Here is a 22,804-nt window from a genome sequence, read left to right on the forward strand (position 1 = left end):
GAAAAGACCTGTGATTGGCTAAATTCTCTCATCATGAGGAATGGGGTCTAGTTTCATCTCAAACCAGCTGAACTGTAGGGTGTAATTTAACCTGGCAGCTTCTATTTCTTTCTATTCTCATACTGTTTCCAAAAATAACCAAATCTGAGCTCATAAAATGCAAGATTCTGGTGTTGAATAACTCAGATTCAATTTTAAATCGCCCAATCAGACTATGATGCTGCCTCCACTGTGCTTCACATGGATTATGGTGTCAATTATTTTAAATGTGACTTCAAAGAGGATTTAAGTTTCAGGAGGTCTTTTAAACTTTAAGGTAGACAGTTACTTACATTCACTCCACCCTGGATTATTACCGCCAGCAGGCTATTTAACAAATAATGAGCAGCGATATCTTACCACTTGTTAGCAAAATGACCAGAACAAGAGTGTAGAGGGGCAGAGTGGTTCTTTAGTTGAATACTGTTAGTCTTGTTGAATATTTTTGATTCATTGATTCTGTTTCTGACTGAGTTTTGTCGAGGTTAGAGTCTCTGTTCCTGTCTACAGCTCTGAAATATCAGTAAACTGCACTGTCTACTGTTAAAAGCATGGCGCTGACCGTGGTGCTGAAAAAGCAGATTTGTAATTCTGCCTTTTCCTTTCAGTCCTGCTCTGCTTTTAGCTTCCTCCTGTATCGATGATGTTCTGTTCTATATATGATGCTGAAAATCTGCGTTTCCTCTACTATTTTCCTGCCAAATACAACTAACTGAATGTGGACCTCAAACCAAAGTAAGTATTTAAACCTCAACACAGACACACGAGGCTAAGATAAGTTGATTATATTTGTAACACTGTTGCTTTTATTGTTATTTATGTAGACAGATTGTCAACACAAACAACCAGATGTCACTGTGATCGATGTGTTTTTAATAAATCTCCTGATTTAAACGCTCCCCCTGCTGGATTTTTTTTGTCTCATCGTCTAGAAACACACCGAACGTCGTCCCCGCTGTGTCTTACAACCAGATTACATTAATCCAGCCGTCTTTAGTCCCTGTTTACCCACAATTCATAGCCACTGGGTCTTTTCAGCAGCGTCCAGATGAATAATGATGCTGTGAAATCTATCAGGGCCACACGCTGGTTGATAAACTGCAGCAATGCTTCATACGAACCCACTGAATGTGGCGCATGTTAGTGCAGGAAGAAACAAAGACACGGTGGTGGAAAAGAATGAAAAGGTCCCACATTGTACAGCTTTTTAACAGGTAATTAAACTACTTTCACAGGAAGACATCTAGCTAACAGTGTGATGTCCTAAAAACTCAAGGTGCAACCTTTCTTATGTTCAAATGGAGAATCAGAATTGATTGCAAAACTGCAGCAAAAGCACAAATTGCAAACAGAAATCTGAAAATAACCAACAGATAACATACATTAACAGAATGCTGAGTTAACAGGTCACTAAATTCTAGGGCACAGCAACTATATTTGGTTTCTTGTAGCTGGAAAACGGCAAACAAATAAAATACTTACTGATAAGTTCTTTCTAAGGCAGCAAAAAGATAAAGAAACACACAACCGTTGCTCTAACACTAAAGAAGCAGTAGGGGGCACTGTAGAACATTAACTCTGCTGTACAGTATTATATGCAGAGCAGAGCAAAGTTTCAGATCATAACACTACACTGATCATGATTCTGCCATGCCGGTAATCTAAAAGTTCCAAGACTTTGCTCATAAAACTGCTAAATGAAGTCGACTACTTCCTTCCAGTGCAAAAATGGTTTTTACAGCATTTACAGTAGAACTCGGGGATGAAATCGTGGTGCACAACTCCATGAATGTTCATTTACAAAGCTCTCATTGGGAAAACCACATTCTGTCTGCAGCCACTTCCTAATGTTTACAACACAAATCACCATCTACACTCCAGTAGCTTCATCAATCTTTTCACCTCTGAAGCCTGTACTTCGTTTGGCTGCTCCTCATTTCTGTTTTCCTGAAGCTCAGCTCATTCATTCTCCTCTCCTCATTTAAAAATTCTCTTGGCCGGGTCGTCATTGTAAATGGGAACTGGTTCTCCATTGATCTGTCTGGTTAAATAAAGGTTAAATAAATAAACACATTGATGTTGAGTAAATAAAACAGGCATGTTCTGTGTGTTCCTCTGATCCGGTTTGCTTTTGGAAACTGCAGCTCTTCTACTGTTTGTTCTGTTGATGGTAGCTGCAGACCCACCTCTCCTCTGCAGTGGCCATCCTACACGTTTTCCTTCCAAATAACAGCATTTCATTTTAGTTGATTTAAATGCAGAACAGAATGTATGATTTTACAGTCAAAAATACAGATTTCTGATGTGGATGTTATACTTTTTATTGTGATTTTACTAGTTACTGTCTGTAATTTCACAAAAGATGGAAAATCTGTTAAATAATGCAAAACACTTATGCACAAAGAGAAGCTTGTTTTACATCATTTCATTGTTCTTTTACAGATTATATATTCTGCTGACACCATGTGTTGGAAAGAGGGGAAAAGGCTGTTTTCTAAAAACACCCAAATGTGACTTTTTTCAGTCGGAATCTCACCATCAAATCTGAGCATCCAAGCTGAAAAACGTCCTTCTATAGAAGATTTAAACCTCATTCCTTTGTAAAATGAGGAAATCGTGCACATTTCAGTTTGACTTTAGCACAAAGTCCTTCATCAGATTCGTCCCAATCAGCTCAACAAACAACTTTTTTTCTCTGCCTCTGAAAACATCAACTTTGGATCCAAACAAAAGGGCTGGATTGTGTTTTCATAACTGCTGGTTCACCTCCCCTCTTAAAAGTACCTTTTTTCTTGTTGTTGTTGTTGCTGTGGGTAAACATTCAGTCGCACCTCTCAAAGCGTAAATCCTGACAAGTGCTTTCCACTCCGGTGAGTGAAGCGACTCAGTCTGGCTTGGATGTTAAAGGTTGTGTTGCACATCTCAGGTCTGGAGAAAACGTGAGAATGAGGGGAATCGAGCCAAACACACAGAAAAGGAAGTCTGAGAGGCAGGAGACGTGACAGCAGGGATGAATGTAAGCTGAGAGGACGACGTCACAACAGCACATTAGATGTAGCTAGCTCTGCTGACAGCTTTAATTTCTCTCCGTCGGCTCCAGATGAGGCTTAAATTACAGGGAGTTTGCTGAAAAACAAACAGGAGGTAATGTTGGCTGTAATAATCGCTCAGGAAGGGGTGAAAAATGACTCACATAAGCTCTGGACCTGCTTTAAAGCCACCGACCACAATGAGTAATACTAAAAATAACCACTAGAGAGATAAATCTGAATCCAAATGAGGCTCAAGATGCACGGAAAAGATGAAAACAAGGTAAATGAAGAGACCTGAGATGCTCTCGCTGACATTGTTTAACCTGCTGCCATCAGCAACAGGAAGCAGGAATCTGGATCACAACAGCAGCACCGGCCTCCAACCACTGACTTCTTGTCTGATTTTCAGATTTTACCGTTTGGTTTTACACTTTAAATGGGTTATACAGAAGAACTTCAAGGTTGACTGATCACACACTACAAAAATAGAGCCGATTAAGTCTTTTAAATCTTCTGAATAGCTTACCTTTTTATGTAAAAAACACTCTAAGTCTTGATACTTTTAAGTCGCTGCTGAGGAGACATTTGATTCAAGTAGATCTGAACACAAACACGTCATCTTTTACTGCATTACTGCTATTTTATTGCCTTTAATTCAGATTTGCCTTTCAGTCATTTCAGTGTTTTGTTTATTTTATTTTCTTTGTACACCATTTTGGCTCAACTCTTGTAGTTTTATCAAAATAAACTATTATATGAATAATAAATACATGTAGTTTTGACTTTAAAAATGTGAAATAGCTGTAAAATAATTAATAATATTTAACTGAGTTAAATTTTAACTATATTTTTACTGATTTTAAAAAAGAGAAAATTGTGTAATTTTATGGTCAAACAATATAAATGAATGAATTAAACTGTTAAAAATACAGATTTTTAATGGGGACAATATTATCTAGATTATTTGGACAGTTATCATGTAAATTAGGACTTTTTTCAATGATTTGACTCGATGTTATGTGTAATTTAACAAAATGAGCAAAGACTTTTCATATACCTGTAAAATTTTTTAAAATATTTTTAATGATTTAAATACAGAGAAAATTGTGTAATTTTATGGCCAACAACATAAATGAATGAATTAAACTGGTAAAAATACAAATTTTTGATGGGGACATTAATTTACATAATATTTTCTAGAATTTAATAAATCAGGAAAATTATAGTTTAAAAGTTATTTACCATTTTCGTTGCCAATGCTTGATTTTGATCAAAATTATGGTTTCTGCTGAAAGAATTTTTCTTTCAAATAATGACTAACGTTTGTAAAAATAAATAAATAAATAAATAAATAAATAAATAAATAAATAAATATTACTAAATTAATTAAAAAATATTTAAGTTATATTTTAGCTGATTTCAAACACTAAAATAATGTATTTTCTACTACATTATTATTTGTATAAACACAGATTTTTGGTTATTTTGATGGTTAGTGTAATTTCTTTTCAGTGATTGGACTCGATATTCTGTGTAATCGCAGCCCTTTGCTGCATGTCTTCCCTTCACTCTTCTCCCTTGTTTCCTGTCTGTCTCCACTGCGCCTATAGAATAAAGCAAAAAAGACAAAAAAAAAACTTAAAAAAAAAAAAAACAAGCAAAGATTTACCATTTTTCAATCCTCCGTACATATATTTTTTATATATCTGTAATTTTTAAAAGTATTTGTTGATTTAAATACATTTAAATGCAGAGAAAATTGTGTAATTTTATGGTCAAACAACATAAATGAATGAACTGAACTGGTAGAAATACAGATTTTTGATGAGGATGCAATATCATTTAGAATTTAATAAATGAGGAAAAATAACAGTTTAAAAATTATTGACAATTTTTGTCTAAATTACAGTTTCTGCTAAAAGAATTTTTCTTTCAATGGCAAATATTTGCAAAATAATTATAGTTTAGCTGATTTATAACACTAAATAGTATATTTGCTCCTAAATTATTATTTTTAAAAATATAGATTTTTGGTTATTTTGATGGTTAACATGTAATTTTTTTCAGTGATTTGACTCAATATTATGTGTAATTTAACAAAATGAACAAAGATTTACCATTTTTCAACCCTTCCTATGTGCATTTTTCATATATCTGTAAATTTTCTATATATTTGCTGATTTAAATACATTTGAATACTGAGAAAATAATGTCATTTTGTGGTGAAACAACATAAAAGAATGAATTACCATTTGTAAAAATACAGGTTTTTCATTTTACTCTTCAGTATCTATAACCTAATAAACCAGGGAAAATCTGTTAAATAATAAATAGATATTTTGCATTTTAAAACCAATTAGAAGGTCATTGAGTGTGTAAAGCATCATGGTAATGGTAATAACAACAACAACAACAAAAATCTGTCTAACAATGCAGAGATGCAACAAAAGTGAAACTTCTTACTGCAGTCAAATCCCCTTAATTCATACATTTCATTTGCATCATGACCAGAGTCGCATAAATCAGGCTTTAAATCTAGTTTTAACAGTGCGTGCAGACAGTCATGAGATGTGATGCTTGTGGGGAGAATTCAGCGTCTCTTTTGGACGGCGAAAGATTAAGATGTAGATAAGATAAAAGCGTGAGAGAACAAGTGCAAGATGTGAGATTTGTTTTAAACTGAAGATACCATCAAAACCAACAGAGCACATAGAGGACATCAGGAGATAAAACAAGAAAAGATACAGCATGTTTCTTTTTGTTCCTGCTGCATCATCCACTGAGAGATTATTAACAGTTCAGGTTTTCAGATATCACCATGAAGTGTACATTTACTGTAAAATATCCATTATACTTCTACAATTCAAAACTCATGGCTCCAAAGTTGGCTGCACAGTGGTGTAGTGGTTAGCACTTTGCAGCTAGAAGATCCCTGGTTCGCGTCCCGGCTTTCCCGGGATCTTTCTGCATGGAGTTTGCATGTTCTCCCTGTGCATGCGTGGGTTTTCTCCGGGTACTCCGGCTTCCTCCCACAGTCCAAAAATATGCTGAGGTTAATTGATTATTCTAAATTGCCCGTAGGTGTGAATGTGAGAGTGATTGTTTGTCTTTGTATGTGGCCCTGCGACAGACTGGTGACCTGCCTAGGGTGTCCCCTGCCTTCACCTGAGTCAGCTGGGATAGACTCCACCCCCCTATCTTGAGCCCTTTTACCCCAAGAACACCAAACCTACCATCATGCATGGTGGTGGCAGTATTATGCTCCGGGGCTTTACACAACAAGCGACCAAAAAGAGGCAAAAAACAACCAAACTCAGGCACTCAACTAAAAGAAAGAGACACAAAACAACCAAAATCAAACACAAAAGCACCAAAATTATCAAACACAAATTGCAAAACTAGAAGGAATCCACAGATTTTCTGCTTTCCAACACTCCTTAAACGTATCCTGTACAGCAGGGCTATTCAATTAAAAATTGACTCAGCCGGATTTTCAGACTAAGAACATGAGCTGGGCAGGATGTTTTTAGCAGACAGTGAGCAAAGTTAACCATTTAAAATAAACACAAACAGATAAGATAACAAAGACACTGGATGTTTATAAACGTATTGCCACATCCAAAAGGACATAAACACAACAGAAGAGCAGTACTTAAACTAAACCTGTGCTGAAATACTGCTTCTTTAAATTTTACATTTCAAACACACAACTTCAACACATTTTGAAAGGTAAATATAAGCACAGGTTAAGGTGCATATGAACATAAAAACTAAGTGCAGATTAGAAACACCATCTTTTTTTTTGGTCACATCTCAAAGTGCATTAAAAAGTAACTTGCTTAACAGTAACTTTTCAGAACTTGAGACATTTTTCTTCTTTTGAAATAACAAAAAACAGAGTTTGTCCCTGTCCATATTTGGTCTCATCTGAGACAGTCGCATCTTCAGTGCATATAATCAATAAAATAAACAGTAGGCACAGTGATAGTTACTATCCCTTTGAAACGAAATAAAGCTGACATCAAAGTGCATAATAAAGTGCAACTAAGTGAAATAACTGTCAAAACAAAATGTCTTTCTTAAATATTAAACTTCTAATAAGTGAACAGAAAATAGTCACATAAATACATAAAACTACCTTTAGTGTCTGCTACAGCACGCTGCTTTGTTGCACTTACCATGTCTCGAAGACATCTGTGGCGAGAATGTTTGACGTGTCAGACCTGTTTGTTAGCAGATGTCACACTCGTCTTAACTTTATCGTCCGTTAAAACTTCATCCACGACAGCCAACATGCAGTCCTTCACAGTTTCTGAGTCTGTGAACGGCCTCTTTTTCGTGGCCCTTTCCTGAGCTGTGCAGGTCCGCTTCATTGTAGTACAGCTCCGGTTGTAAGATGCAGTCAAACTCTGAATTATAGCCGCTCTCTCATGACATCCCTCGGGAAAGTTTGTCTGAAACGCGGCATGTTTTTCCAACGTGGTGTCTTCGGTCATTATAATCTTTCAGCGCTGCAAAGCACTCGTTGCAGAGTAAACGCATTGGTTTGGCGTTCGGACTTGGTGGTAAATAAATAAATACTTGTCAGTCCACGCAGGATTAAACCGACGGTTTTCCTCGCCGATTTGTCGTTTCAGGATAGAAAAAGACATGCTGCTATTTTCGCCTGTACAGAACTGCTAATGTTAACTTTTCAAACGCGTCTCCTCAACACAATGCATTGTGGGTTAGTTGCTGGGTTACGGTATGTGTTGCATTCAATGTCTGCAATAATGTTGGAATTTTTGTAAGAACTTGTCAGTGTGTACAGAACTGCTAATGTTAACTTTTCAAACGCGTCTCCTCAACACAATGCATTGTGGGTTAGTTGCTAGGTTACGGTAAGTGTTGCATTCAATGTTTGCAATAATGTTGGAATTTTTGTAAGAACTTGTCAGTGTTACTGAAAGATGTTTTTCTGTTTTTCTTGGACCCAAGTCCCAATCACTCGGCAGTTGCTTTAGGGCCACTTGAGGGTTGTTTTCGGGCCGCTAATTGAATAGGGCTGGTGTAGAGTTTGCTGCTGATCGCATGGACAAAGAAAAGGCCTTCTGGAGGAAAGTTCTGTGGTCAGATGGAACAAAAACTGAGTAGAAATATGTTTGGAGGAGAGAAGGTGAGGCCTTTAACCCCAAGAACAACAAACCTACAATCAGGCATGGTGGTGGTAGCATCATGCTCTGTGTAACTGGAGCTTTACACAAAGTAAATGGAATAATGAAGAAGGAGGATCACCTCCACATTCTTCAGTGAAACCTAAAATCGTCAGCAGAAGGTTGATCTTGGGGGATCTTGAGCCCTTTAACCCAAGAACACCAAACCTTCCATCAAGCATGGAGGTGGCAGTATTATGCTCCAGGGCTTTACACAGCAAGCGACCAAAAAGAGGCACAAAATGCCCAAAATCACAAAACAACAGAAATGAGGCAAAAAACAACCAAACTCAGGCATTTAAATAACAAAAAGAGACACAAAACAAGCAAAATGAAACACAAAAGAACCAAAATGAGACACGACACAACTACATTTGTCGTCACGTACCAACCAGAAACTGCAAAACAAGAAAGAATTCACAGATTTTCTACTTTCTGACACCCCTTAAACTGATCCTGTAGAGGGTGATCACTTGAAAAAAGGAAAGTCCTTCTGGAGGAAAGTTCTGTTGACTCTAGTTGATCCTGAAAATAAAAACAATCAGCGTAGCATCTAAAGCATAACAGGCAGTTCTTTAAATGTCCACAAATGAGTGAAGAAGGATGTTCAACAAGCATCTGTATGTTATTTTTAAGTGGTTTAACAGTACAAAATATGCAGATTCTTGTAAAAGCAGAACTTCCATGTCACAAATATCAAGAAGAAATCTGCAGCAAACTGCAGCAGCGACGGATGAAGGTTGTAGGATCTGAACATGTGTTCTATAAAACTGTTCAGCAGGTCTGAGATTGGAGCCAATTAGCTTCTCTTTCTGTCATGTGCAGAGCGACATCATGACGCAACGCTTCATCTAACAGCACTTTGATCTGAGGGCGTCTGGAGGTGGAAAATGTCCCGCAGGATGCAAATCAAACAAAGCATCGCGGTGTTCCTTAATGTGAACTCATCACTCAGCGTCAGGCTTCATTAGCTGGCAGGTTAACTGAGGTACAGCAGCTTTCATTTGGGCTGTTTGTTCACTCAGTGCACTGTAAAAAAAAAACAAAAAAACACTATTTTTACAATAATAATCTGTGGTTGCCAGAACACTGCCGTAAAATTACAGTAAAACATTTTCTTCATTTATGGTAAAGAAATGTGTTGATGCTGTTAATTTTCATATTTCACTGTAAGAAAAAGACAGTTTTAACTTTTTTAAAAAATGTTTGTTTTACTTAAAAATTTACATTGAAATACCTTTACAATAAAATTTTGTGTGACCTGTTTTAAATATTACAGCATTTTTCCATTTTTTCAGACCAATAGTTGGTGTATTTAACATTTAATAAATGTATTTTTAGCAATGAATATTAAATACAAATGCAAAAATTGTTGTTCCAGCTGTTATCAATATTAAAGCATAGCACACCAATTTGACCACTACAAACTGTAATTTTTACATGAAATAAATGCAAAAATGTTACTTGTTATTAAAAATTAAAGTATGTTTCTGTTATCAGCACAACAGTATGTACATTTAACTGTGAAAAAATGTATTATTTCCAAGAAATAAATGCAAATATTAAAGTATTGATGTTCTACACAGTAGGGAAATATAATTGTTCAAGAGAAAAGCTTTTTGAAAAAATACAGTTTTCTCCTGATTAACTTGTCATGGTGATTTCATGTTATATAAATTGTGTCAAACTGTTTCAGAGTTTACAGATTTTTACTGTCATGGTTTGACAGTTTTTCACTGTTGAACTTACAAAAAAAATTACAGTGTACTCAGAGCATCTGATCAGGTTTACAAATGCTTTTTTGTACAGACAAGACCTCCAGATTTAGATTTAAAACTTTATCCCTTCAAACATTTAAACAAGAAAAGCATTGAGAGAGCGCAGTTTTCCACCAAGGCTGCTCAGTCGTATCATTTCTGACGGCTGAAATCTTGAAAAAATTTGTGCCAGAAATCACGGCAACATAGAATGTGACCATTTAACATAGATGTACCCACAAACAAGATGACCTTGCACAGAGCACAGGCGTGTGTTATGCATGTGTATGTTATTTATGGATACTGAATCGCATGACCTAAATATGTAGCAGGCGGCAGGAATTGATGGGACTCAGAAACACCCCCACAATTTAATCTATTGTTCCTTGTATCATTTCCGATGGATAAGTCCTGATAAGTCCACAGTGGTCGATTTGCAGTAGGATCACAATCATGTGATTGTCAGCAGGCAGCTTGTGTAGTGTTAATGATATAGAAATCTTTAACAAATCCGTGGATTCAGACTATAAGCTGCATCACTGCCAAAATCTAATCACTTGGTCTTTGTGTCATTTCTGACCTTCCCTGAATATTTCATCCAAATCTGTTAATCCGTTTTTGAGTAATGTTGCTAACAGACAGACAGACAGACACCAATCATCACATAACTCATCATATAATATCTGTTATGAAGTCAAAAATGCATGGACACCTGGACATGGGGTACCTTTGCCAGTGTCAGAACACAACAGAAAGCAGAAAACAAATGACACCAAAGACTGTTTACGCAGCCCCAAAATCCACCCCTAAAGCTTTTTTAAGTGTAAATTTTTCATAGGTTTTTTTTTCCATTTTAACCTGTGGATTTTTTAAATACGAGGATTTTGAATGTTTTGTGTTCAAACTTAGACTTTACCAAATAAGTTGTTAAATAACCCAGTTGGATGAACAGGGAAATGCACAAATATCACAAATAGGGCTGAAACGATTCCTCGATTTATTCAATTAACAAAATTCCTCAAGGCAAAATTCTCTGCCTCGATCATTTGTTTAATTCGCTCTATACTATATTGTATATGCATGATACTGCGTGGATGTCGGCCCATGTTTCACCTGGACAGTTGTTTCTGTTGCACAGCGCACTCACTTCGGCTTTTGGCTTTTGCATGTCAAGCGCCGAATGCAAAAAGGAGACGGAGACAAACAGAGACAAACATGGTGAGCGGCAGGGAGAGCAAAATAAACCACAGAGAAAACAACAGAAACTGTCACAAGTGTGGGACCATTATCAATTAAACTGAAAGCAAAGCACAGTACAGTGCGTGTACTGCAAAGCGGAATTAGCTTTCTGTTACAGCACTTCTTCCATGCTGCAGCACCTGAACTGAAAGCATCCGCTGTATGGGACGAGCCTGGCGAGCAGACCCAGCAGATACCATTAATGCCATGTTCACAAAAATAAAAATAATGTATAAATAACAATTATTTATACTCTTTTTTTCAGTAAAAGGCAGAGTGGTACTTTGGACAGCTTTGTACAGAGGGCTCCACCATGTTCTACTGTGCAAGCTGCGGAATTCACAGACAGCATTCTGAACATGATTGTCATGTGTCCACTGTCCATGGTGGAGGATGAAGGATTCCAGAAGATGATCTCCACTTTCAGTCCAAAGTATGCTCTTCCCTCAAGAACCTGCTTAATGACCATAATGGAGAAAAAGTACAAGGATGTTTCAGGCAAGTTAAAAAGCAGGTTAAAAGAGACCGACAGCATCGTTCTCACCACCGACATCTGGACAAGCCTTGCTACAGAACATATCTGGGTGTGATGTGCCACTTCCTCAGGGAGGGTTGGGGAATGGAGTCCCACAGCCTGACAACAATGTCCCTTGAAGAGAGACACACAGCTGCAAATACTGAAGAGTGGATTGAGGATGTTATTGCAAAATTTGACATTCCACCACAGAAAATCAGAGCTGTTGTCCATGACAATGGTGCTAATGTTGTAGCAGCAGTGAAGATGTTGGCAGAAAAGCATGGAAGGGCATCAGTTCGATGTGCAGGCCACACCTTGAACTTGGTGGTGCAGGGCGCTCTGAAGAACAACCAGACTATCGCTAAGTGTGTAGCTGCTGGAAGATGCCTCGTTGAACACTTTAAGAAGAGCGAGCTAGCATGGACTAACCTAAAGGATAAGCAGCAGCAAATGGGCACACTGTTACACATGCTGGTGCAAGATGTAAGTACTTTGCTGGAACAGTACTTTCCACATGCTGTCCAGGCTGCTGGAACAGAGATGGCCAGTAACTGCTGCATTATCTGACCCAGCAGTGGCACCAAGAGGAAAACAACACCTTGATCTCAAGCCTGAATAGCGGAATGTGATTGAGGAGCTGAACCAGACCCTTGAGCCATTTGAAGGAGCAACTGTGTTTCTGAGTGGGCAAGAACATGTTACTCTCTCTGCACTGCCACAGCTTGTGAAAGCCTTAAGAAGTCCATACAGGATCCAGTCTTTGAGACTCCACCAGTCAAGTTATACCAAACTGAGGTGACAGAACAGATTACAACAAGATGGCAAGGACTATCTGTGTTTCAACCTGAATCAAACCATGTCTTACTTGCAGCTGCTTTAGATCCCCGGTTTAGAAAACTTAAGTTCCTGCCTCCTGACGAAGTTCTCAAGGTCTAAAGCACAGTACAAACCACGGCACTTGCTACCGAAAAGAAAGCAAGGCAGAATAATGCAAGTGAAACTGGGTCTTCCAGCACAGCACAAGACAAGCCAGCAACACATCAGAGGGATGCTAAATCATTGCTTGAAAAGATACTGGGAGAATCAGACTCAAGCACCAGTGATGAAGAGGATGAGGACCAGAAGAAGGTCTTGATGTACTTTGGAGAGCATCTTCTATCCAAGAAGGAGAATCCACTGTCATGGTGGAAAGAGAAGACAGTCCAACACTGTCAAAGCTAGCAAAGTCCTTCCTGTGTATCCGGGCAACATCTACACCATGAGAGCGACTGTTTTCTGCAGCAGGGAACATTGCATCGAAGCGCAGGCCAAGCCTCAGTTCTGAGCATGTTGATATGCTTGTTTTCCTTCATTAGCACACACACAGAAAGACATCTAATTTTCATTATTATGCCTCAGTTTTATTTTATTTTTTATTCATACTTTCTTAAAAAGTAATGTGAAATTACTGTTATTTTTTGTTTATTTTTGCACTTTAGAAGAAACAAGAAGAGTGTAATATGGCAGTAAGTTTAAGTTTTTGTCATCTTTAAAATCCAGAATATGCCAATGCCACTTCAGTGCAGTGCAATTATGCCACCAAAGTTTGCCAATAAAAATGTTCATTTTAAGAGGAATTTCCTCTGTCATGTTTTGCTGTTAAATTAAACTCAAGTAAATTAAAGATTTAATTTTTTTATCTGATTACTTGATTAATCGTCAGAATAATCGATAGAATACTCAATTACTAAAATAATCGATAGCTGCAGCCCTAATCACAAAGACTCACAAAGACCCTAAAAACACCGTTTTTCTGACACTTTTCAAAGATAGTGATGCCAAAAACATGCGAGGATATTACAGAATATGATGGATCACTGAAGACTCATCTACCCAAGAGTATATAAGGTAGTTAAACTAACATCCACAGCAGTAAAATGCAGCATCTAAATGAATGCAGCAGTAACGTTGTTCAAAAACATCATGAAGTCAGTTTTGCTTATAGATGCTTTAATAAATTTTTGAATGCAGAACTGAGATCTGAAGCAACCAGCAGCTGCCTTTGTTTTATGTTCCAACAAGAACTCTCAGGTCTTCCACTGCTTTTCTGTGTGGACGTTAGTTACATGAAAACTGACGACTTTCTGGTTTTTATGGCCTCAAACTGTGGAGAAACCTCCATGTGGACCCGAGAACAGCAAAAAATTTGGCATTTTTTCAAAAACATCCATCTTTTTTCTGTTCTTGGCAGCTGCTTCATTTTAGTTTGAAACTCTGCAGGTCTCAGATAATAAGTTTCCTCTGAGGAAAACTCCACAGGATTCCCAAACTTTCATGTTTGCATCGTAGTCTTACAACAATAATTGAAGATCTGAGACATTTGGTTGACATTTATTAACTTAAATCATAGAGAGCTTACAATTAAATCACCTAACTGCATGAGAAATGTGTTTAAAATGAGAGAAAGTCACTATTACTGAACAGGAATTGGAGGATCAATGCACAAAACTGATTGTATTTCAGGTAAAGGAGTGAATTTATGGAGTAACTGCAGTGATTTATTAAAAACAAGCTCACTTCAGAATAAAACAAATGTTTTAAAGTAATTAATGGAACAGATACTAGCAATTGTGCTAAAAAAAATAACAACATAGGTTTCTGTAATAGAAACACAATGAACCATCTCATGTTACACCATTTTCAGACTTTTTTTAAAATGTTGATATTGTTCAGGATGGTTTTATACTTTTCAACTGCAATGGTATTTTTCTTCTTGCTTACAAATATTACTTGATAAATGTAATTCATTATTTTCAGAGACATTCCCATCTTTGCAGTACAGTACATATATCCCTCCATCTATCAGTCCTTCCACAGCTTCACATGTATACAGCAGTTATACAGTGATATCAAGCAGCAGGAGTTTCAACAAGAACAGTTGTACAATGATTAGTTTTATTTTTTATTTCATAATTCCATTTTCACCAGTAAGACTTGGATTTCATGTCAGGTTTGGTTTCATATTGACACAGTTTAATTTAGGTGTCTGTGACTCTAAACTACATGTTATATACATGAAACATTATACTAATAATATAGTCATCATTTAGAGTGTGTACTTGTTTCTTTTTTTGTTAGTTATTGATCTCTGCTGGAGCCACTCCCTACCAAACACCATCAGTGTTACCATGGGCGGTATCTTTCCCACTGTTTGCGAAGAAAGCTTTGATTTGTCCTGCTACTGTACTGCACCATACTGCTACTGTACTGCATTAACTCTTTACGTATGCCACTGATCGCCTCCATGTTTTTCAGACACTTCAGTAATCCTGGCACAGTCTCATGGTAGAGAACACTGACATCGAAGACGACGTTGCTAAAGGTTTCTGACCACCTTTTTGCAGCAGTTGAGTAGTCCACGTCTCGGGTGTGGTGCATCAGGATCAGAATAACTCGTTCTTCACCTGCAGAATAAAGCAGAAGGATGAGCAGGAACTTCTGAACAGGATGAATTCACAGAGGAGGGAACTATCCTCCTTGAAACTAGTCCTTTCTGAAAGATTTTATTCTGCCTGGAGAACAGTCCAAAGCTTGTGTCTACATTAAGCCATCTAAGTTCAAAATGCTGCCTTGATACGAAAAATTCAATCTGCAACAGAAATGAAACACAACAATTCTGCATGTTTCTTAGCCAAAGTACTACCAGACAGCTTCTACAGTGGATGTACCATGCCATTCTACAAATGGTTTGATCATGTTGCATTTTAACGACAGATACAGCCTGGTCTCCAGTGTAATAAAACCAATATTTCACAGTCAAATCAACTAAAACCACATGAATGACAAGTGATATTTCAAATACTGAGCTGCAGTTTTACATGAAACTCTCTGCAGCCTGGAGAGACCAACATGGAGAAAACAAATCTACAAATTCATCTGACTCAGTGAGGACATAATCTGTATGTTTATTCTTAGATATACAGTCAAACTTTAATATAACTGACAACTGAACACAACTAGCTGTTTTCTTTGTTTTACCTGACACCTTAGTCATGGCCAACTCCACATCTGAGCCAACACGAGAGGTGATTGGACAGAAGAGAATGATGATGTCACATCCCTGCCGGTCCGTCATCTTCACCTGCAGCTCCTTACAGTTCAGGTGTTTCAGCAGAGCTTCGTCAGCTCCAAACGTTTTTCCTGTCACGATTTTGTGGATCTTAACTGTCCCTGCATCCAACAGAAAGTAAAGAAGATGAACAAACTGAACAGAGCACAAAGATGGAATCACTGCATTTCACTCACCTGCATGACTGGACGATGTCTTGCTGCTTTGTGCTGACAAACCAAAACCAACAGAATGATTTAGTTTTAGTAGGTAGACACAATATTACACACTGATGGATGTACAGTACACACATGCAGAAGAATGTTGTACAATACAACTGGAACTGCCTGAACTAAAAGTCATGTGAGCATCTAGTCACTGTTGAACACACCTGAGTCAGACTCTTTGAAGGCTTTTCCCAAAGTTCTGAAGAACTCCTTGATATTGGGGTCGTTGTCTCGGACAGGATAGTACTTCCACAAAGTCTCAGCAGCTACGAAGAAAGAACACAACAATGTGTTGTGGCAGCTTCACATAGTGCCGTTTTTGGCTGTCTGACATGAAAGATGACAATCGTGAGAAAAACATGGTAAATATTTAGTGATCAGTGCAAAGCAGTGATCCTGGATTACACCAGTTTACTGATTTGGAGTTTTAGTGATCAAAATTTAGACAGTGTCACATATTTATGATCAAATTCTCTCCTCTGCTGCTTCATTCATAATCTCCAAAACCATAAATCAGAATTTCATGTGAAAAGACAAAACATACTGGTTGGTGCAACTTGTTGGATGTGCCATTTCTGAAAAAATATTCATGGGGAAAAACAACAACATACAAACAGCTCAAACTGATGGATGCAAAAGCCAAAGAACTTTGTGTGACTTTGGCATTAAATGGAGGAATGAAATGAAGGAATAACCAAGACTTTATTAGACTCGTCTTGCACAATACAGATGGGGATTGATTCCCTCAGTCTAAAGGCAACTTATGATTCTTCAAGTTCTCAGATTTCATTTCATTCACATTTATTGTAAGATTTGAAAATTATCATCACTTTTAATTAGAAATTATTTCTAAAAAGTTGACACATACCATTGTGCAGTTCAGGTGGAACTTTCAGTGACATCAGCTCCTGAAACTGAAAAGATAGACAACATGTAAAGCTTCTGTAGCCATTGTTGTTGCAATCATAAAATTTATCAGGCTTGACTTGTTTTTGGCAGTGAGTTCATATATACTGTTGTGAAAAAAAAGTTTCCATAAACATGTAAAGACCATATGTATCACGGCAGTCTTGAGTTTCTAATCACGCTTATACCTATATCTTCTATCATGGAATCACTGACACCCATGTGTCTCATTGTCACAAAAACATTCAGTTTCTTGGGGTTTAAGTCAGGACTTTGGGGAGACCAGTCTAGAACCTTCATTCTAGCCTGATTGAACCATTTCTTTACCACGTCTGATGTGTGTTTGGGATCATTGTCTTGTTGAAACATCCAGCTGTGTCCAAGATCAACTTTCTGCTGATGGTTTTAGGTTTCCCTGAAGAATGTGGAGGTAATCCTCCTTCTTCATTATTCCATTTACTTTGTGTAAAGCTCCAGTTCCACAGAGCATGATGCTGCCTCCACCATGCTTGATGGTAGGTTTGGTGTTCTTGGGGTTAAAGGCCTCATCTTCTCTACTCCAAACATATTTCTGCTTTGTTTTTGTTCCATCTGACCACAGAACTTTCCTCCAGAAGACCTTTTCTTTGTCCATGCGATCACCAGCAGACTTGAGTGGAGCTTTAAGGTTCTGCTTCTCGAGGAAGAACTTCCTTCTTCATGGATCCTCTCAGCTCATGTTGACGTAAAACCCTATGGACACTGACAGCTGTGTTCCAGCAGCTAATCATTCATTCAGACCTGCTTTTTGATCATTCTTGGTTGACTCTTGACCATCCTGACCAATTGTCTCTCAGCAGCAGGTGATAGTTTGTGTTTTCTTCCTGATGGTGGCAGTAACACAACTGCACCATGGACTTTATGCATACAAACGGATGATATTGGGGTCTGTAGCTGCTTTGAAATAGCCCTAAGTGACTTTTTCACTTGTTCAAGTCAATTACTTGCTTTTCCAGATCTTTACTGAGCTCCTCAGTCTTTCCCATTGTAGTGTTTGTGGCTGAGTCTAATGAGTGGATCAACTGGGCCCTAATTATACTGGAGTCATCAGCTGTAGTCGATGGCAATCACACATGAGAAGTAAAGAGGTCATGCCAGTAAGAACATTTGGTAAACACAACTTTGTATTCACCAAAACAAATCATTCCAGTTGCTGTGTGTATATTTATGACCCAGTAAATGTTGTCATATTCTCAGAAAACCTTTAATAAATCTACGAAGGAACCAAAATCCATGATTATTTTTGTTGGGACAAACTGTGATTCCATCATAGAAAATTCAGAGTAAAAAGAGTCATTGGAAACTCAACACTGACGTGATATACGTGGTCTTAGGAAGCGTTCACAAATTTTGGTTCAGGACAATAGCACACACAAATACATTCTGCTACTTCTCTTTCCATTGAGGGACACATGCTGAAGATGTAAAAGGAGTACAAATACCTTAAAAGATGCTGGGACAGGAACCTGGTCTGAATCAGGAACTCTATAGCTCTCTACAGGATGGCCGCGTCTACGACTGTATGGGGCAACTTGCTGAGGGTCCATAACAGGGTCCAGAAACTTTTTTTTCTCCTTTGAAGCCTCTATTTCGTCACCGTCTGGGGCACCATTCACAGGAAGATTTCCACAGCTGCTTTCTTTTTCTGTGCTGTTGTCAACACCCTGAGGATGGATGACATCAAAAGACTCAGTAAACTTTTCGGTTCTTGAAGACGTCTCACCTCTCATCCAAGAGGCTTCTTCAGTTCTGAAGCCGTTAACAACTCATAGACATCTGAAATGTAAGACTGTCTACACACTGCTATTTGAAAGAAGCCAAAATGGTTGAAAATCACTGGTTTAATCTTCAACAAAGCTTGTTCTATTATCCATCGTGAAAAGCCCTCTTCTTAATAATTAACTAAAGCTGTCAGATGAATGTAAGGAAGTAAAAAGGACAAAAATCCCTCCTGAAATGTACAAAATAAAGAATAAAGTAGCCTAAATATGTGTGTTTGTGGTATACTGCAGTACTTCATTGAAGTAGTGTTTGAGTAAATGTTACTTAATTTCCACCATTTTTAACGGTGATTTTAAACTTTCCAGGCCACTGTAGTCCACAGTGTTGCCCTCTTGCTGCTTATATTTTGATGTAGTGTTTGTGTTAGCCTTGGTTCTATGAACACATTACAGTGGGTCTACTAATCTGTGGGACTGTTGGCGACTGTCCAGAGGAGGCAGGTGTGGTGTTAGAGCAGCAGAATGGGAGGTCTGGGTTGTAAAACTGATTTTATTTTGGTCCATGCTGGACCAGTAGAGAGGCTGATAATCACTTTCCCAGAGTAAAAGTTTTATTTCATATTTTTTCAATCGCTTGCAGAGCCAAGTAATTCCGACCAAACAAAAAAGATAGCTTAATAGTGCTACAATGCAGAGCTTGTGACGACCCTCCACCTGGACAGGTGCTCCTTTTGGGACCTGAGGGTCGTGAGCTGAAGAGCCACACCTGGGATCAGCTCTATATAACCTCCCTCACTTCTACTGCAGCCCTCTCTGACAGAAGCTGCTGCCTGCGGGAGCTTTAGCCTCATGCTTTTGGGTTCTCTGTTTGTGGTTTGTTGTGCCCATTTTGGATTGGTTGGTTGCAATAAAGGAATTTTTAGTCACCACACTGTTTGTCTCCCTGTTTTGTTACAACTTTCGAGCCAGGCTGTAACAAGCTTTTCACAATGTTTATCACATGATCTTTTGCTGTGACTATTTTGGTATTGCAAAATAGTACAATATGATAATAAACTTCATTTAAATGGCATTCGTATAGTGGTTAACAGAAGTAAAATTATTTAACAAACCTACAAACAAAAATGAATACGAGTAAAAACAAATAGTAAAACAAGGTCATGAAAAGGAATAATGAAATATAGCCATATGTCAAATGCATAAAGGCTTTAAAAACGCATTCAAAAGACATTAAAGGTGATGTTGCCCATCTGATCTGAGACTGTTTTCACAGTTTGGACACAGTAACAGCAAAGGCATAAAGGAATAACCAGCAGAAACTTAATTTACTGACTGAAGGAGCACCCCAGGACAAAAAGGGTTAATGTATCCTTAATGTAATGTGGAGTAGAGATGTTAATGACCATTGGGCAATTTATTAATTGTCCTTAACATGTCAGAAAATGTATGGTGAATTAGCTGCAGTACCTGGTTGCACCACCAGATGGACCCTCTTATTGTTTAGTACTGTAGTGACCTGAGGAGGCGGTCACTCGGACTACAGGCAGTTTCATGCTGGCAAGCAGAGAGCATTGTGGGGGTTTAGCTATCAATGGGCACCATGACAAAGACTTCTGTGGTGGTTAATGACTTCCAGCCAGAGCTCAAATGTTCAAGACAAACCAGATTTTACTCGGACGGTGTTACTTTTAGCTACTGATGAAGAAACTTTTCCAGTAAAAGCCACCTGTCTGTGACTATGATAAACTCTATCAGAATATGAAATAATGTCAGCTGTATTTTTGCCACGTCAGTGATTCATTGATTATTGATCGATGAAGCAATTTTGTCAAAAAAAAAAAAAAATAATTCCAGTAATGGCTGAATGATTGCTGAAACCACTGGGGGATAAAACCTAGAAGTTAGAGAAATGTGAATAATTAAAAGAATAAAACAACTAACAGAGGAGAATATCTCTTTAAAAACCCCATTGTACAGCTAGAAGATCACATGTGATTGTATTTTGAAAAGTGCTGAGCTGTTTATGGTGTGAGATATTTGGGGCATTTAAACATGAAATCCAGCCTCTTGACTCCGTTTTGGCTTTTTGTTGTAGGTCAGACACAAAGTCAACACTTAACCAATTTAGTGACATGATTATTTACTTCTGCTTACCTTCAGTTAAACTTTCTATGTTACAATTTGAGGAACAAGAAGGAAAGAAGACAAAAAAAATAAGAAGCAACAACTAAACTGTTCTAGTGACACTGGTAGTAATTAGTATTTAGAGCCACTTACCTTCAGGTGAACTTCCCATGCTGTAATCTGAGGACCAAGACTGAAAAAAACATAAGAAGGAGCAAAGAAAGACTTAAAGATGTTGAATGAAAAACTAAAAACTGCTTTTGAATAAGTCAGCATTAGTATTTTTAAGGCAGCTGACTGACACAGAGGAAGTCAGTGTAGCTTTGAGAGTGAACTGAATCAGCTGCAACTGTCTGATCTGAGATCTGGAACGTCGACACTGCAGCAGTTGAAACAAATCAGGTCCATAGTGGGACAAGAACAGCAGAGAAACAACAAAACTGTCCGTTCTGCTGTTTGTTATTGCATGTTCATGAGCAGCAGAACAGATTCAGTCAAAAACTGAACAAATCACTAAAACTAAAATACAAACACATGCAAGTTAGCATAAAGTACGTGACGAAAACAGCATTTTTGTCATTTAAAATTCCTCTCAAACAAACATGAGTGGACTTTGTGTCAGTGTGGATTCCTACCATCACTGTGCTGCTGCTGCTGCTGCTGTAGGGAGGATCAGAGTGAAGCTGCTGAAACACAGCATGATGCTCTTATAGAAACTTTCTACTTTCACTTTCAGTTTCACCAGCCACTGGAGCCCCTTAGTCATAAATTCCAAATAAAAGAATATTTTTTCCTCTTCCTACCAGCAACAATTGAAACTGCAACTGAAAATTCATTCATAAGTGCTACTTAATGTGTTTTCCAGGATTGCTTGGTTGATCTTCTGTCTTATGCAGTCAATATAAACAAACTATTAAAATTATAGACTGCTCCTTTTTTTGTATTTGACTAAAATCAAGAAATATGCAGAGGATCAAAGATTCATTTTTCCTCACTGTTTGTCTGTTGCTGCATGTGGTGTAGAGTTTAAAACAGGGGTATTCAACTAAAATTCAAAGCGATCCAGTCAGAGAAAATGTATTAAAGCAAAAGTCTGGAACATCAAAAAGTCTAACTTCAATTAGTGTGATATATGTTGATGTAACCTAGAAGTTTTATCAGAGTGTGAATGCAATCAATAACTGACCATCAAATCAAATAAATTCAGTACGGTTCAAAAACATTTTGACAAAATTTATTAACAAATACCTTTTGATATAACTATACATCTTAAAATGAAGTGCAGAACTTGAAAAAATAATGACTGAACAACCCAAACCAGCTTATATACATCTTTAACAATACCTAAATCTCAAAAAATGTAAACAATTGAACACTTTTACATTGTTTCCTGAACAATCACCAGGTGTTAAACACCTGACAGAATGACAGTGATCCATATGGACCGGATCCAGACCGCGGTCCACCAGTTAGTGACCCCTGGTTTAAAATGTCTTCTGTTCATTAACCCTGGAACAACAGTTAACATGAGCTTCTTACCTTATAAATAACGTGTCAAGCACCAAACATTGGCTGTTTTGTTCTCGTTGAGTCCAAACTCTACTGTCTCCTTCTGTGCTGCACAAGCTGTGAACTTAAAGAAGCTTTTCCTGCATCTGCTAGAAAGATTCTTGTAGCCACAGCTTGAAAGTTCCAGACCTATCTGTGAGACAATTGATAGCACTGTTTATGTAGGCAGCCGTCTACTTATATAACGTGCTCTCTACCCATTTCTTGGAAACCACCTGATTGATCCTGCAGCCACCCAGTTCTTGTAAACCATGTGGTCTATTACAAAAGAAGAAAGTGAAAGTAAAGTCTCTATAAAAGCCCCTCTCTCTTTGTCTGAGCAGCTTAACTCTACTTTCCTCTCTGCAGCAGTTCA

General features: G+C 37.8%; 1 protein-coding gene and 1 long non-coding RNA gene across 3 annotated transcripts in view; both read right to left on the minus strand.

Moving 5' to 3' along the window:
* The window catches only part of LOC129350079 (uncharacterized), a 36,936-nt gene extending 29,060 nt beyond the window's left edge, over positions 1-7,876 (minus strand). Inside the window, exon 1 of the long non-coding RNA XR_008603302.1 lies at positions 7,250-7,876. This is a non-coding gene — a long non-coding RNA (uncharacterized LOC129350079). The remainder of the gene's footprint in view (positions 1-7,249) is intronic.
* Positions 7,877-14,130: 6,254 nt separating this feature from the next.
* On the minus strand, positions 14,131-22,600 carry LOC111586651 (uncharacterized). Of its 2 annotated transcripts, none has more exons than XM_023296417.3 (8): positions 22,420-22,600; positions 21,034-21,073; positions 18,478-18,699; positions 16,959-17,004; positions 16,255-16,356; positions 16,061-16,093; positions 15,794-15,985; positions 14,131-15,219 (listed from the first exon to the last, which is right to left on the minus strand). In XM_023296417.3, exons 3-8 carry the CDS (start codon positions 18,580-18,582, stop codon positions 14,939-14,941), a joined length of 759 nt encoding a protein of 252 aa, XP_023152185.1. In that variant the 5' UTR covers positions 18,583-18,699; positions 21,034-21,073; positions 22,420-22,600; the 3' UTR covers positions 14,131-14,938. The 2 variants fall into 2 exon arrangements, with proteins under 2 accessions (XP_023152185.1, XP_035797993.1); XM_035942100.2 differs by lacking the exon at positions 22,420-22,600 and adding an exon at positions 21,516-21,596.
* Between the last annotated feature and the right edge of the window lie 204 nt (positions 22,601-22,804).

The sequence above is a fragment of the Amphiprion ocellaris genome, chromosome 11 (genome assembly GCF_022539595.1).
Source record: "Amphiprion ocellaris isolate individual 3 ecotype Okinawa chromosome 11, ASM2253959v1, whole genome shotgun sequence".
Taxonomy (NCBI): Eukaryota; Metazoa; Chordata; class Actinopteri; family Pomacentridae; genus Amphiprion; species Amphiprion ocellaris.